Source organism: Rattus rattus, chromosome 6 (genome assembly GCF_011064425.1).
Source record: "Rattus rattus isolate New Zealand chromosome 6, Rrattus_CSIRO_v1, whole genome shotgun sequence".
Taxonomy (NCBI): domain Eukaryota; kingdom Metazoa; phylum Chordata; class Mammalia; order Rodentia; family Muridae; genus Rattus; species Rattus rattus.
In genome coordinates this window covers 26,974,735-26,989,156 of record NC_046159.1, presented here as the reverse complement: position 1 = coordinate 26,989,156, position 14,422 = coordinate 26,974,735, and the positions used below count along the sequence as shown (strand labels likewise).

The 14,422-nt window shown below is 40.2% G+C and overlaps 1 protein-coding gene across 8 annotated transcripts in view; it reads right to left on the bottom strand.

The window, feature by feature from the left end:
• Positions 1-14,422, bottom strand: part of Erc1 (ELKS/RAB6-interacting/CAST family member 1) — a 286,731-nt gene that overhangs the window by 185,207 nt on the left and 87,102 nt on the right. For all 8 annotated transcript variants that reach the window (XM_032905794.1, XM_032905787.1, XM_032905789.1 and 5 more), the window contains one exon: positions 7,653-7,820. In XM_032905794.1, the coding sequence (XP_032761685.1) occupies positions 7,653-7,820 (168 nt within the window). The remainder of the gene's footprint in view (positions 1-7,652; positions 7,821-14,422) is intronic.

The window sequence follows — 14,422 nt, the reverse complement described above, 5'->3', positions numbered from 1 at the left end:
ATTATTGCTTCTATTATTATTGCCACTGTGTACAATAAACTGAAGGACAAAGAACGCAGCAACCACACAAAATGCAGCCACTTGGATAAAGGAAAAACTGTCCTTGTACGTTAGTGTTTGGATGTTTAAAATACCCTTTATCTAAACAACAAGTATTTTCAATGACATTTCTTGCTGTGTTCATTCATTTCTTCTCACACACTTAACTACATTCATCTACTGAAAGAATTATTTATTTTTTCCTACCCAAGTACTAACCACACTTGATCCTGCTTGGCTTACAAGGTCAGACAAGACTAGACACATTCAGACCCCTACGTCAGTAGACAGCTACTAATTTCCTTATAACATGCCAAGTACTAGGAATACTAGGAAAAATGAAGAGGCCTACTTTTACTATATGACATGAGAAGAGAAAATAGAACACATGATGTCCCATTATGAGGCTGAAACTGAGCAAAAGATGGCCTTACTGGAATAGTAAGAATAGACTTTGAATTTCAGAGAGATTGGAACACGTAGGATTGGCTTCAATCCTAGAAATGGGCTGTCAACTTTAAATAATTTTCATGGCTGTGGAAATGAAATTTAAAGCACCTTCCATACACACTTGATAAATAATTCTGGGATTCTATTTGCTTAGATAAGGAATTATACGTACTAAAGATTAAGACAAACCAACATGGTAGTGCATGCCTACAACCTCAGCACTTAGGAAGGAAGAGGCAGAAGAAGCAAGACTTCTGGTCAGGATGGATGGATGGACGGATGGATGGGTGGATGGATGGATGGATGGATGGACGGATGGATGACTAAGACAGAGGGAAATTAAAGCAGATAATATAAAATGTGCAAGTATATTTATGGTCATGTGTGCTTGAGGTCTAAATGCTTCCTAGACTTACTTGTCCCATTTGGCCCGAGACTTTGAGGAGTTCTGCCATTATTTTAGCGAAGAAGCTACGTCCCCAGCTCATCTCCCCGAAGTATACCAACAAGTCAAATATTTGGTCTTTACATTTGCTCTTCATGATTTCTTATTTCTCTTTTATTAGTTAGATTATTACAAATCATTGACTATAAATTATTATAGTTCAATTATTAAAGGTATAGGACTAAGAAGGAATATTACATCTGAAAAAGAGATACACCAAGTGAGAGTTAAAGGCAAATACATTAAACCAATGGAAGTCTTCATAGAAAGTACTCTACATGCTAGGAGGAGATAGAATGATATATTTCAGTCCTCAAAGAAAATAACTACCAACCAAGATTACTGCACTTGGACAAGGCTTAAGGGAATCCTACACTCACAGGAGAAGTTAGTAAACACCATCATTGAGAACACAGGCAGTGATGGCACAGATCTCTGAGTTCGAAGTCAACCTGATCTTCAGAGCTAGTTCTAGGACAGCCAAGGCTCAAAAAACAACACCACACAATACAAAATATGAATAACTTCTACTAGAAAAATAGATAGGTAAATGAGAAGTAATAAAGAAATACTGTCCACACAGTAAATCATCAAATTTATAAGATATAGAAAAATAAGCAAAAAAATGTTCAAAGCTATAAGAAAACTGGAGTGAGATATAATAATTTTATATCCATCAAGTGTTAAAAGAGCTCCAATTTTATTTAAAACAATCTACTAAACAAAAAAGATTTAGGCCCAATATAATAATAGTGAGTGACATAGCATGAATAAATTTGTAGAACTAGAAAAGAGTACCAAAATTCATGTAAGAGCACACAAAAATAACTAAGTAGCAAAGAAAATCTAAGCAAAAAGCAATACTGGAGGCAATATTGAGGCCACTGTAACAAAAGAAACATGGTACTGGCATCTAAAAAGGAGATGGGGCAGACATGAACCAGATAAACACAAGTAGATTCATCAAGGTACTTTTTTAACTGAGTCTCAACCTCAATGAAAGGTGTTTTAAAAACTGGATATCCACACATAGGAGACGAACACTAGACCCTTATCTTATGCTACAAAGGGGGGGGTGCATGTTGAGAATTTTGGTTTCTTTAAAAAAACAAAACAAAACAACACAGAAACATAAGAATATTAATCACAGGTGTGGACGTGGGGCTGCTTCAGATTGTTCACAGCAGCTGACTCTGATTTGCCTCACGCTCTAGCAGGGACATGATTTTGCCAGCTGCAGATAATTTCTGCGACTGTGAGATGTTTGACCTTAGAGGGTGTATAATGCTGGAGTCCCGAGAAGTCAGCTGTTGGTCTGTTGCTGTTGGTCACTGTTTGTGAAATGGTCATGCACAAAGAAGAAACAACAGAGGACATTAGATATCCTGACAGTGAAGATCAAACTTGCCCAAGGAACTCGAGATCCCTAATCAGCAGGAAGTAGTCTAATGTTAATGTCACTCTCTTGTGTTGGGGCATTGAAATGGTGGGAACGGTGTGAAGAGTGGAAGGAAAAAGTAACCAAACACCAGCTGCCAGGACGAGACGCTTTAGGATCTAAAACTCAATTTGAAACTAGAAGGAGGCCTGGGGGACACTTCAGAATACTGACTCAGGCAGATTTCTAGATAAGACTCTAACTATTTAAGAAAACAGCTCCAACATGATAAATACAGAGGTGGATGCTCACAGCCAACCATTGAGCTGAGAACAGGCTCTCCACTGGAGGAGTTAGAGAAAGAATTGAAGGAGCTGGAGGGGTTTGCAACCCCAAAGGAACAACAATGCCAACCAACCAGAGCTCCCAGGGACTAAAGCACCATCCAAAGAGTATACATGGACTGACCCATGGCTCCAGCTGCATGTGTAGCAGAGGATAGCCTTGTTGGGCACCAATGGGAGGAGAAGCCCTTGGTCCTGCCAAGGCTCGATGCCCAGTGTAGGGAAATGTCAGGGCAGGGAGACTGGAAGGGGAAGGGGTGGGTGGGTGGGTAAACATCCTCATAGAAGAAGGGAGAGGGAGGATGGAATAGGAGGTTTATGGACAGGAAACATTTGAAATATTAAAAAATAAATGAATGAATGAAAGAAAGGAAGAAAGGAAGAGAGAGAGAGAGAGAGACAGACAGACAGCTCAAGGATGAGAAAATCTAAAGAGATGCAGAAGAAGAAATTTAAATAGTCAATATTGTTAAATAAATCATTCAGTTATCAAGCAAATAAAAACTTACTATCATTAGGATGGATCTAATTTTTTAAAACAGTTAGTAGAACTTGAGGGAAGTGATGCCCTTATACATTGTTAGGAGCATAAGTTGATAATCCCAGTGTGCAATACAAGATGGAAACTCCTCCAACATTAAAGCTAGAACTACTGTATCATTTTCCCATTCTCCCATCTCTGAGCTTTAAGCAGAAAATGAAATCAGCATACAAAAGAGATTTGTACAAGTTTGCTGTAAAGTTCACAACCGCCAAGTGTGGAATCAGCCTCAGTGCCAGACAACAGGTGAAAGAACGTGGTTTATACACAACGGTATCACTCAGCCATGAAGAACGAGATCCTGTGACTTCCAGGAAAATGGATGGACGTGGAAATCAAGTGAAATAACTACAAGTCCTGTGTGTGCGCTAAGGACCTGAAGCCAGAAAATGTGCTGTTATGGACCAGGCAGGGGTCGGGGGTTGGGAGCAGGCATAAAGGTGGGCAGACATTATGAGAACAGTGGGAGTTTTACAGTGTGGCATCATTACAATAACCCTTCTGTGGCTTTAGAGACACAAGGATGGTACTTTTTATGGATAGACAGGCAGACTAAAGAACTGACAAAGATGAGAGCCCACCACTTTAGCATGGTTTTACTTAGTACTCTATTTCTAGTTACCTGAGATTAAATGAAATGTTAGAGAAAATATTAGATAAAATATTCTAGGGGAAAAGCCAAGTATGGTGGCACTACAGTTGGGATTTCAGTGGGCTGAGGCAGGAGGCTCATGAAGTCAATGCCAGCTTGTGTTCTACTGAAGAAACGGTCTCCAAATGCACATACTAGGAAGGGGAGGTCAGAAACTTTCAGCTGCACACTGTTCCAATGGTATGAGTACCTCTCATGCAGCCCTGTCTAGAACACGATCACAGTGTCTAACATGTGCACACTATAGACAGTATCCAGACAAACTGCTGTAGGAGGTAGATCACTGTAGAACCCCGTGTTGAGGTCTACATTTAACTCATTTATTATGTGGGTGTCTAGTACACTCATGCCATGGTCTAACTATGGAGGACAGAGGACACCTTGCTAGACTGAGTCCTTCCCTTCTACCACATGGGCTCCAGAGATGCATCTCAGGTTGTCAGGCTCAGTGGCCCCCGTGCCTCCCTGGTCCCCATAGGCTTTTATGTATACTCTACTTGTGACATACCAAACTCAGGAAGTACCTATTTAAGCATTCATCCAATTTTGGCTTGAGAAAAATTTTGTGATGATCTATTGAACAGATGTTTATTCTAAAGATAAAGTCTAACACAGGTGAATTAAAATACAAATATTTTTAAATTAGTTACTCTAAGAAAATTTATTCCTTAAAACCACCTTTCTATCATCACATATATTGAGTTGGAAATAAAATATTATATTATGCAAGGATGTCTTCTCTCTACCTGATTTTTATTTTATAATAAAAAAAAAAAACTGATTCCAGAGGAAAACTAAACTAAATGCAATGCTCTATGAGGAATTCACCGAATTTACATTCCAATTACACACTGCCACGGATCTACACACATCCTTTATTTTGGTCGTTATCAGCACTGCACAGTGGTCAGGACTATCATGTTTCAATGAGCGACTTGTGAGTGGATATAAATCCACATAAGTCCAGTCAAGTGGAACTGAGTACTCTGCCTTGGAAGCCCTAATCCCTACCAAGGAGGGACTTCCTCTACCAAAGAAATCCCAAAGCACTTCCTGCAATCACCGGGACCACTTGAACAACTGCTTTGACAATACCTTCACAAGCTATTTTAAGCAGAATTAAATTTATTAAAATGAAGCCAATCAATGAGAACGACCTTGACCTTCATTTTTTGCAAATACTTTCCAGGTTCAATTCCCAGCACCCTCACAGGATCTCAGAGCTGTCCAGAACTTCAGTTCCGGGGAACCCAATGCCTTCTTCTGGCCTCCACAGTTACCACGTATGTATGTGGTGTGCAGACATGGAGGCAGTCAAACGTTTATACTTACAAAATAATAGAAATATCTTTTTAAAGCTTTATACAGCTATCATACTAAAAGACGACACCTTTAAGGCAGCAGGAACAGTGAGACTGCTCAGTGCCTATCATGTGTGAACCAATGCTTTCAGTTTTCTTTCAGCTACACGGAAAAAACACCTGAGAGCTAATAAACACCCAGATGCCTTTTAAAAATTAAATCAACAACCTAGGCTTACTCTCCAAAAGGAACTTCATTTTATTATTTATAACACTAACAAAGTCAGTGAAAAAGACAAGGCCAAAGGAGACTGGCTGAATGGCTGAAGTAAACACAGGAAAAGGGCAACCATCATCGCTCATGTCCTCAAAAGCTAAGATGCAGAAATGTGTTTGTTATGAACCACTGTATTAAAAAGAACATTTACTAAAGATATAACCAATATTTTCTCAAATTAAAACCAAAGTTTAGGAGCTGGAAGTGGCTCTGAGGTTGAGAGTCCTTGCTGCCTTTGCAGAGGACCTGAGGTCAGCCACCAGCACGCATGCCAGGCAGCTCGCAACCACAACGCCCGTGCTCCAGGGACCCTGCACTGGCTTCCAGACTCAACTAGCACCTGCAGCCACACGTGCCGATTTCAGTACACAGACAGTACGCACAGTTCAAAAGAAAATCAAATCTTAAAAGAAAGTCAAATCTCAAAACAGAAGCTTATTTTTATACCTTTTTTGTTTACCTTTGTCTCATTTTCAAATACCCAGGATAGATATTAGTTTTACTAATAATAATAAAGGAAAAAGAAGTGCTATGTTATCCAAGACATCTTAGTAATAAGAGTCTGTCATCACACGCACTCAATAACAGAGTGGGAGGTGAGGGCTGTTCACCAAGGGAGGTGCTTGTGCAAAGGCCTGGCTGGCAACCTAAACTTAACCTAGAAATGCCACGAAGTGGCAAGAACGAACTGACTCCCTGGAACTGTCCTCCAACCTCCAAAGTAGTGCCTATGGCACAACATTCATACACACAAATTATTAATTTCGTAGAAACCTCAAAGGATGTGTACAAGGCATCTAAACAGCCCTTTATTTAACCTATACCCACCAGAGGCTTAGTAAATTTCTTTGACATTAATAAGTTTATCTGACAATTGAGGAGTTTTCTGTAATAGCAAAGAAAAGATGAGAGACAGCAAATGAATTCAAAGAATCACGAATTTTGAGACTTACTTGATTAGAAAGTATAGGATATGGTGATAAGATACTTTGTTTAAAATATAAATTTCACTTCATCTAACCAAGGCAAAATAAGCAAGCAGGTACATCTGTGCAAGCAAACTCAAGACAACGGCATGCATCAAGCAAGCTGTACAAATTTACCAAGGTAGCTCAGCTCTGAATGGTCACCTTTCTTCAAGCTCACTGATTTGTTTTAAAGATATTCTATCATAAAACCCCTTTTAGAGAAATTCTAGAAAGCAGGAGCCCAGTACAATCAGTGTGAACCCTGGCCATCTGTTATTGCCTATTGCCTACTGCATTCCCTGAACCCAGGGCTATACTAGTGTATACAGACATGAATATTCACAAGAACCAGAGGACTAGGAGTGTGTGATGCAGCCCAGGAGAACCAGTACAGCTCAGGCAAGGGGCTACCAGTCTGTCTATTAGCACAGCCATGACTGTGTCAGAGTACCAATCCCAGTATACCTTCCCAGACAACTAAACGACCCTGCTCCTGGCTACTTCTTTCTTGGCTACTGTTAGCAAGTTAACAATACGTTAAGAAAATGTCAAACATTGCAAATCAATCATTTCATAGAAAATAAACCTTAAGTAGAAACGAACCTTGAGGTGACAGCTACAGACATGTTACCTTGTCTACAGGACATACAGGACAAAGAACTTTTTTCTGCGGAGCTTAAGATGATTCGGCCTTTCCATTTACAGAGGATTGTGTCTCATGTCTTTATAGTCATTTGTTCTCACTTACTTCTTATAATTGTAAAACTTGAAACATTCTAAATACTGCTTTATTATTTCGTCAGTACATGCTAACCTAAATGTTTTAAAATCTAGTGAATTTCCTATCTTCATATCCACACTGCTCGCTTCTCTATACTTCAGAGACAAGCTGCACATGTAGAAGCAAATACGTATTCTCATCCTATTTCCTTTATTATCTGCCTGACATCTGCACAGCTTCAGCGACAGAGTGAAGCAGCGCAGCGTGCGGGTCTGCACCTGCACAGTATGTTTATTACAGCAGCAGGCTTCACTCTTCAACACTGTCACAGAAGTGATGAAATGGATGACACATGCGCAACATTAATTTCTATTCTAATTAAAAATAGTGGGGTTAGGTTGGCTGGCCAAATGGTCTGTCCTTTTCTAAGACACTTGAGAAACAGGACGAGAAATACGACTGAGAGACAGCAATACTGAGCTCAGAAGACTGACTACACAGGGCAGACCACTATGCTCAGAACGCCTGTGCCTTACCTTCTTCTGCAGAACATTGACCTTCCGCTCCTTCACGTCCAGCATGTCCTTGAGGTCGTGTATCTCTCCAGCTTGTGTGCCCTTCTCCTCAGCCATATCTTGAATTTGTTTGGTTTTTTTATTCAGCATCGTCTCCTTTTCTTCCAAACGCAATCGAAGAGCATCCACCTGAGAACAGATTTACAAATGATAAACGAAACAAAGGACAATAATAGAACTCCGTGGAATAAAGTTGCTATATTTAAAGATAATTAAACTAGTATTAAGGAGAATTAAATTATTTTATTTACAATAAGCAGTAAAATGATTAGAACTTAAGCATTCCAAATTTACCATATTCAAAGGCTATCAAATAAAAAGCAGAGAGGCAGTGCACAGGAGTTAGCAGACTTCCTCTAAAGTGCTTATCAGTCAGAGACTGTTGAAGGAACCAGCATTTGAACCGGGTTACTAGAAATGAAACAGAAGGTGGAATACCCATTTTAAAAAAAGACAGAATGTTTTTGAAATTTAAATACCCAACACAGCATGCTTTAGTAAGCTCATTTAAGATGGCTGAGCATAAAGCAAAAGAAGGACATGAGATAAACCAAAATGACACATTAAACCAAAGAAGCTACTTAATTTTATCCTGTTTGCAAATGAAAAGACTTGTAAGGAGGAAAAATAATAGTCAATATTTATGTTCTAGAAAAATTATACTACTCTGGTCACTGGAACACAAAGACATTTGTTAGTTTCACCCTTTTGCAGAATTTAGAACCTAATAGAGAAGAGAGCGGCATCCTGCAGCACATAAGTATTTTACAGGGAGCACAGAAACTGAAGGAGAGAGTTTTCTAAAAGTGTAGAACAGGGACTGGAGAGATGGCCCAGTGGGAAATGGCCAAGCATGACAACCTGAGCTCAATCCCCAGAACAACACACAATAGGAGGACTGGCTCTCACAAGTTGTCCTCTTACACACACACACACACACACACACACACACACACACACACACACACAGACTCTAAGTTTAAGAAAAAGAATAACTCAGCTTCAAGATCTGTGACTAGGGGCAGGTGAAGCTGGTAAGTTTTATGAAGGATGTGCAATGATAAGGAAGACCGTGGGAGAGGCTTTCAGAGTGGAGGTGCCATAAGTAATGATGGTCAGAACAGATGCTAACATCTCGTTAGGCTACACACAGAATGGCTAAGGATAATAACAGGAAGTCACAGAAAAGGAGACAAAAAGCAGGACCACACCAGAGTCAGGTTTCAAAGTCTGAATTTGTATTGCCTATAAAAAGGACACATGGGAGAGAAGAACCAAAGCTAAGCTTCACCTTTCTGATGAGAGTAGTGAATCTCACCTATGGAAGGAAACAAGAACCTTATTTCCTAACAATTTGCCTGACAGTAACTGATATACATGACAATGACCTAAAAATACCACCCAACAAGCTAGAAATCCTAAGCATCTTGCTCTTTAATTTCTTAGAACTGCAAACAAAGTAGCATGGGAGTGATGGCAGTGCTGGCACACTCCTTTGATCCCAACACTCAGGAGGCAGCGGCAGGCAGACCTTTGTGAATTCAGGACCAGCTGAGGTCTATTGAGTGGGTTACAGGATAGCCAGAGAAACTCACTCTCAACTAAGAAACAAATAAATAAAATTAAATAAAATAAAGTACCAAAAACTCAGCTGCCTGAAACAGAAGCCACTTCCCACACAAAACTGGAGGCTAACCAAGTTCTAAAGAGTAAAGACATCTGTAGGGCTAAGCTCCCGCTGAGGATGTGACCCTGCCTTTGCCTGGCAAATCTTGGTCGTGGACCCATTTGCAAAATGCCTGTGGGCCTCCTAATGAAAATGGCCTCTGTGGGATCATTGTTTAGAATACTTGGGCTCCAGTTGTTGGAACTGTTTGGGAAGGATCAAGAGATCTGGGCTTCTTGAAGGAGGTATATCACTGGGGGCAGCTTTGGAGTTTCTAAAGACTTGTACCATTCCCAGTGTGTGTTCTCATGTTTGTTCTCTCTCTCTCTCTCTCTCTCTCTCTCTCTCTCTCTCTCTCTCTCTCTCTCTCTCTCTCTCTCTAAAACTAGATGTGAGCTCCTACTGTGTCTTCACACCATCATCATGGACTCTAACCCTCTAAAATTAAGCCAATCAAATGCTTTCTTTTTTTTAAGTTGTTTTGTCCCAGCAATAGAAAAGTAACTAAGAAATAGCCTATTTAAATATAGGTCACAATCTGTAGTTTGAGTAGAAAGGAATTTGTAGAGAACGCTATTAAACGTAAATATACAGTTATAAAACACTCCAAAATACTAACCTTTAACAAACTTTTAAAAATTAACAGATGAGTATTCACTTGGACAGACACAAGTGTGCACATGGAGAGACACAAACTCACTGAAGATTGAGATGAAGAGACCGTGAGTCTAGAATGGTATATAGTAAGAGATATGCCATCTTCCTGGGTGTCTTGAAAGATAAAAAGCAAGATCTCTGAGCAAAACAACCTGAGGCTGGCACAGATACAAGCCCCAAATGGGCAGCTCTTGTGTTCTGGGAGATGCTGAAGTAGATCAGTGCTACACAGCTCATTCTCAGAACTCTGTGATCTTGCAATACTCCTCAAAGTTACAAAAAGCCCTAAGGAGCTTTTAGAAGTTGGACCTGTCAATATTTATTAGACTGAAAATTGAAATTTAAAATAGCTTCAGGGCTGAGGGTATGGCTCACTTGTGCTCTGAGTGCTTCCCTAGCTCTCAGGAAGCATTGAGGGTTCAGACCCCAGAGTCACATTATATACAGCAATTTCCTCCAGGTTCAAACATTCCCTCCTGGAAAAAGGCTCCTTAAGGACTCAGGAAATTCAAAAAGGAAGCTCATAAGACTCAAGAAGTAAACTTATGTCTGGGAGAGCTGAAACTTACAAGATTCACAAAGCCCCTTCCCCAAGGTTATAGAAGCATTTAACTCCAGAGGGAGAAAACCTTCCAGGGGAACTTCCTAGAACAGACTAGTTGAGCTACTACAAGAGAGTTTATAACCTGCCAAGCTGACTGTAAGTCATAGAGAGCTCTAAGGTTCGGGGTTTGTGAGCTGAGGTGGGCTGCTTCTCAGTGATATGGCTGCCTTGAATCTTTCCTGATCCTGTAAGTACCAACAATAAACTAACTGGTTCACTAAGTCAGACCTTGGAAGAACTGCTTCTCTGGTCTTAAATCAGTTCCCCATCTGGGATGAAGAAACCTTTGTGTCCTATCTTACCAGTAGACATTTCTCACAACACACACAAGCCAGATATGGTAACACACTCTTGTAATCCTGAAAAGGGATCAGGAGAACCTGAGCCCATCTGGAAAGTGGACTGGTGACTTCAGGATGGGCTGAGCCTTGCTCCAGGGGCTTCCTGCCCTTTCCCAAGGAAGCTATACAATGAAACCCCAAAGAAATAGCTGGCAAAGGCAAGATCGAGAGAAGGAAGGAAAGTTAGGAAGGGAAATGATCCCAGGAACCTATAAAAAGTGCAACCCAGAGGCCCTGGGCAGACTCTCACCTCCCATTCCCTTGATGAACAGCTTTATCGATCCTAACCTATTCTAATAAAGTATCATTTTTACTTTCCTTTTTTTGCTCCTTCTCTGATGCTGGTGCTTTTCTATTTGAGGGTTTCTTTCCCCTGCAGCCTTCTCAATCTCTGTCACTCTCTGAGGTTCTGTGTCTGTCACTCCTATTTCAGACTCTGGCCATGGTCGTGTTCATTTAGCCTGTGATGCCATGATCTTCAATTGCCATCTTCTCATTGTGGGAAGAACCACTCTGCATCCCCTGTGCCAGTGGCCCTCCTTACTGTATGTGTGCAGATCTTCTTTCTATGACAAACTCAGCAGTACCCCTGGATAACTGCCCCTCACCTAAGACCCCAGCAACAACCTAGCCCTGTCCACAGATAAAAGCAGTTAATGTTTGTTAATTTAAGTCCATTTTTTATGGCGCTGGAGAGACAGACAGCTCAACAGTTAAGAACACTTGCTGCTCTTCCAGAAAGACTCAGATTGATCCCCAATACCACATGGCAGCTCACAATTGTCTATTACTCCAGCTTTAGGGGAGTCAGTGCCATCTTTGAGTCTCTGTGGGCACCTGGCATGAAAGTCACACACATACATACAAAATACCCATGCTCATAAAATAAAATAAAAAAATTTAAACTCTTTTTATATAAAACACACATTTTCTTAAAAGTAAAAAATAATATAATTGTTTAAAAATTTCAAATCCTTTAATAACTGTGTATATGTTGGTGTGAATGAACTAAACTAAGACTAAATATACTTTTTATACCTGTGGTTCTCAATCTTCCTAGTGCTTCGACTCTGTAATATGGTTCCTCATATTGTGGTGACCCCCAACCATAAAATTATTTTTACTGCTACTTCATAACAGTAATTTTGCTGCTGTTAAGAATCATACTGTAAATATTTGTGTTTTGGGATGGTCTTAGGTGACCCTGTAAAAGGGTCATTTGACATCCCCAGAAGGTTGTGACCCACAGATTGAGAGCCAACTGTTTTATTCAGGCAGCTAATATCACTGAAAAGCCCACCCCAGCTCACTTAGGTGACCCTGTAAAAGGGACATTTGATATCCTCAGAGGGTCGTGACCTACAGATTGAAAACCACTGTTTTAAGAAAAAACCAATGGCTCCTCCAGCTGCACATGTAGCAGAGGATGGCCTTGTTGAGCACCAATGGGAAAAGGCCTTCATGCTGCCAAGGCTGGACCCACCCCACCCCCAGTGTAGGGGAATACCAGGGTGGGGAGGTGGGAAGGGAGGGTGGTTGGATAGGGGAACACCCTTATAGAAAAAGGAGGAGGGGGATGGGATAGGGGGCTGATGGTCGGGAAACTGGGAAAGAGAATAACATTTGAAATGTATGTAAAAAAAATATCCAATAAAAAAAGAGACAGAAAGAAAGAAAGAAAGAAAGAAAGAAAGAAAGAAAGAAAGAAAGAAAGAAAGAAAGAAAGAGGGAGGAAAGGAAAGGAAAGGAAAGGAAAGGAAAGGAAAGGAAAGGAAAGGAAAGGAAAGGACCAAAAGAACTAAACCTTGGGGCTGGTGAGATAGCTCAGCAGTTAAGAACACTGGCTTGTTATTCCAGAAGACCCATATGACAAGTCACAACCATCTGTAACTCCAGTTCCAGGGGATCCAACATTCTTCTGGACTTCATGGGTACTTCACACATGTGGCACTATACACATGCAGGTCAAACACATACACATAAAATAAAATCTTTAACTCCAATTACTCACATCACAAAATAAAGTTCATAGAAAAATGTTGACACCTAGTAAGCTTATTAAGATTTCCTAACACATAATTCAATGAAAGGACAAGCCATAGATGAGGAAAAATATTTAGAAATTATAAATTTTATTTCAAAATGCTTCTGTCTATAGGATATAAACAGCAGTCAAAACTCAAGAAAACAATTTTTAATGTTAAAAGATCAACAGGAATCTTCCTGCTGTATGGTAGGTACTTTTCTGCTTGGGGTAACAGAATACATAACTAAGCAAAGAAGAGGGGTTTCCTTTGTCTGCAGTTTAAGAATGGATACAGTCCATTAGGGTGGCAGGAATAAGTGTCTACTGGTTACACTGTGTCTGCTGTATACACTGTGTTGCATCAGAAAAGCAGACAACAGAGAGGCTAAGTGGATCCAGGCTATAAAACCGCCTGGCCTAACCCCAGTGATTCACCCAGGAAGGGGACCCCCCCTCCTCAAGATAACACAATCTTCCCTACAGCTCTCCCAGCTGGCAACAAAGTATCCACTTACATGAACCTGTGGGGGGCACTTCAAGTTCAAACCATAACACCTGACAATGACCACATTTTATAAAGAGTCTACAAAATAGCAACAGCACCCCTCATTGACACTATATAATATTAAAATGTGTAAAATATAAGACTTCCCAAAGCAGTAACTAAAAAACATAGAAGAAAAAAACTTTCATACACTAACAGTGGAAATACAAACTGAAACTACCTATGTACACACTGGATGTCAATATTTCTACCTTAGTATAGCTTTTCCCAAAGTGGGTACAAAAAATTTCTAGTCCATCTGCATTTCTTTCTCACTCCCCAACATAAATGCTATGGGGCAGGAGAGTGAGTACTAACAATGACAACAAAATAACCTGAGCCACTTTGCAACAGCTAGTTTAGAAAATAGTTTGGAAATTCCTTAGAGAGTTAAACATGCACATGGAGTTGCAGGTCACATGTGATCCAAAACTTCCATCTGAGAGTGAATACCAGTATTATCCAGAAAAAGTGCACACAGTGTTCACGGAAGCTTACAATGGCCAAGAGTCAGGACAACTCAGGTATTGAGTGGTAGCTCGTTAAATTTCATGACAGTCTTAACTGTCTGATTTACTTGTCTCTCAAGTTCTTTCAAGTATTAATATCAGGAAAATGAAAGACTGTCCATCTTTATGCCAGGCTTGGTAACAGCACAAAAATGTCCCTCATCACTTTTCAGTGTTAATCATTCCAGTGGCCCAGTATCGAGTAGGATAGTACTGTGAGGCTGCCATATGCTGTTTCTTAATTCAACACATGCAGATGTATAGGTATACTTTTGTATTAGATCTCTAACTCAGTTTAATACCTAAATATATGGCAATGCTGACCAGTCATAAATACTCTCAATATCATTCTGAGAAACCGGTTCAAACAAGACCCACAGGGAT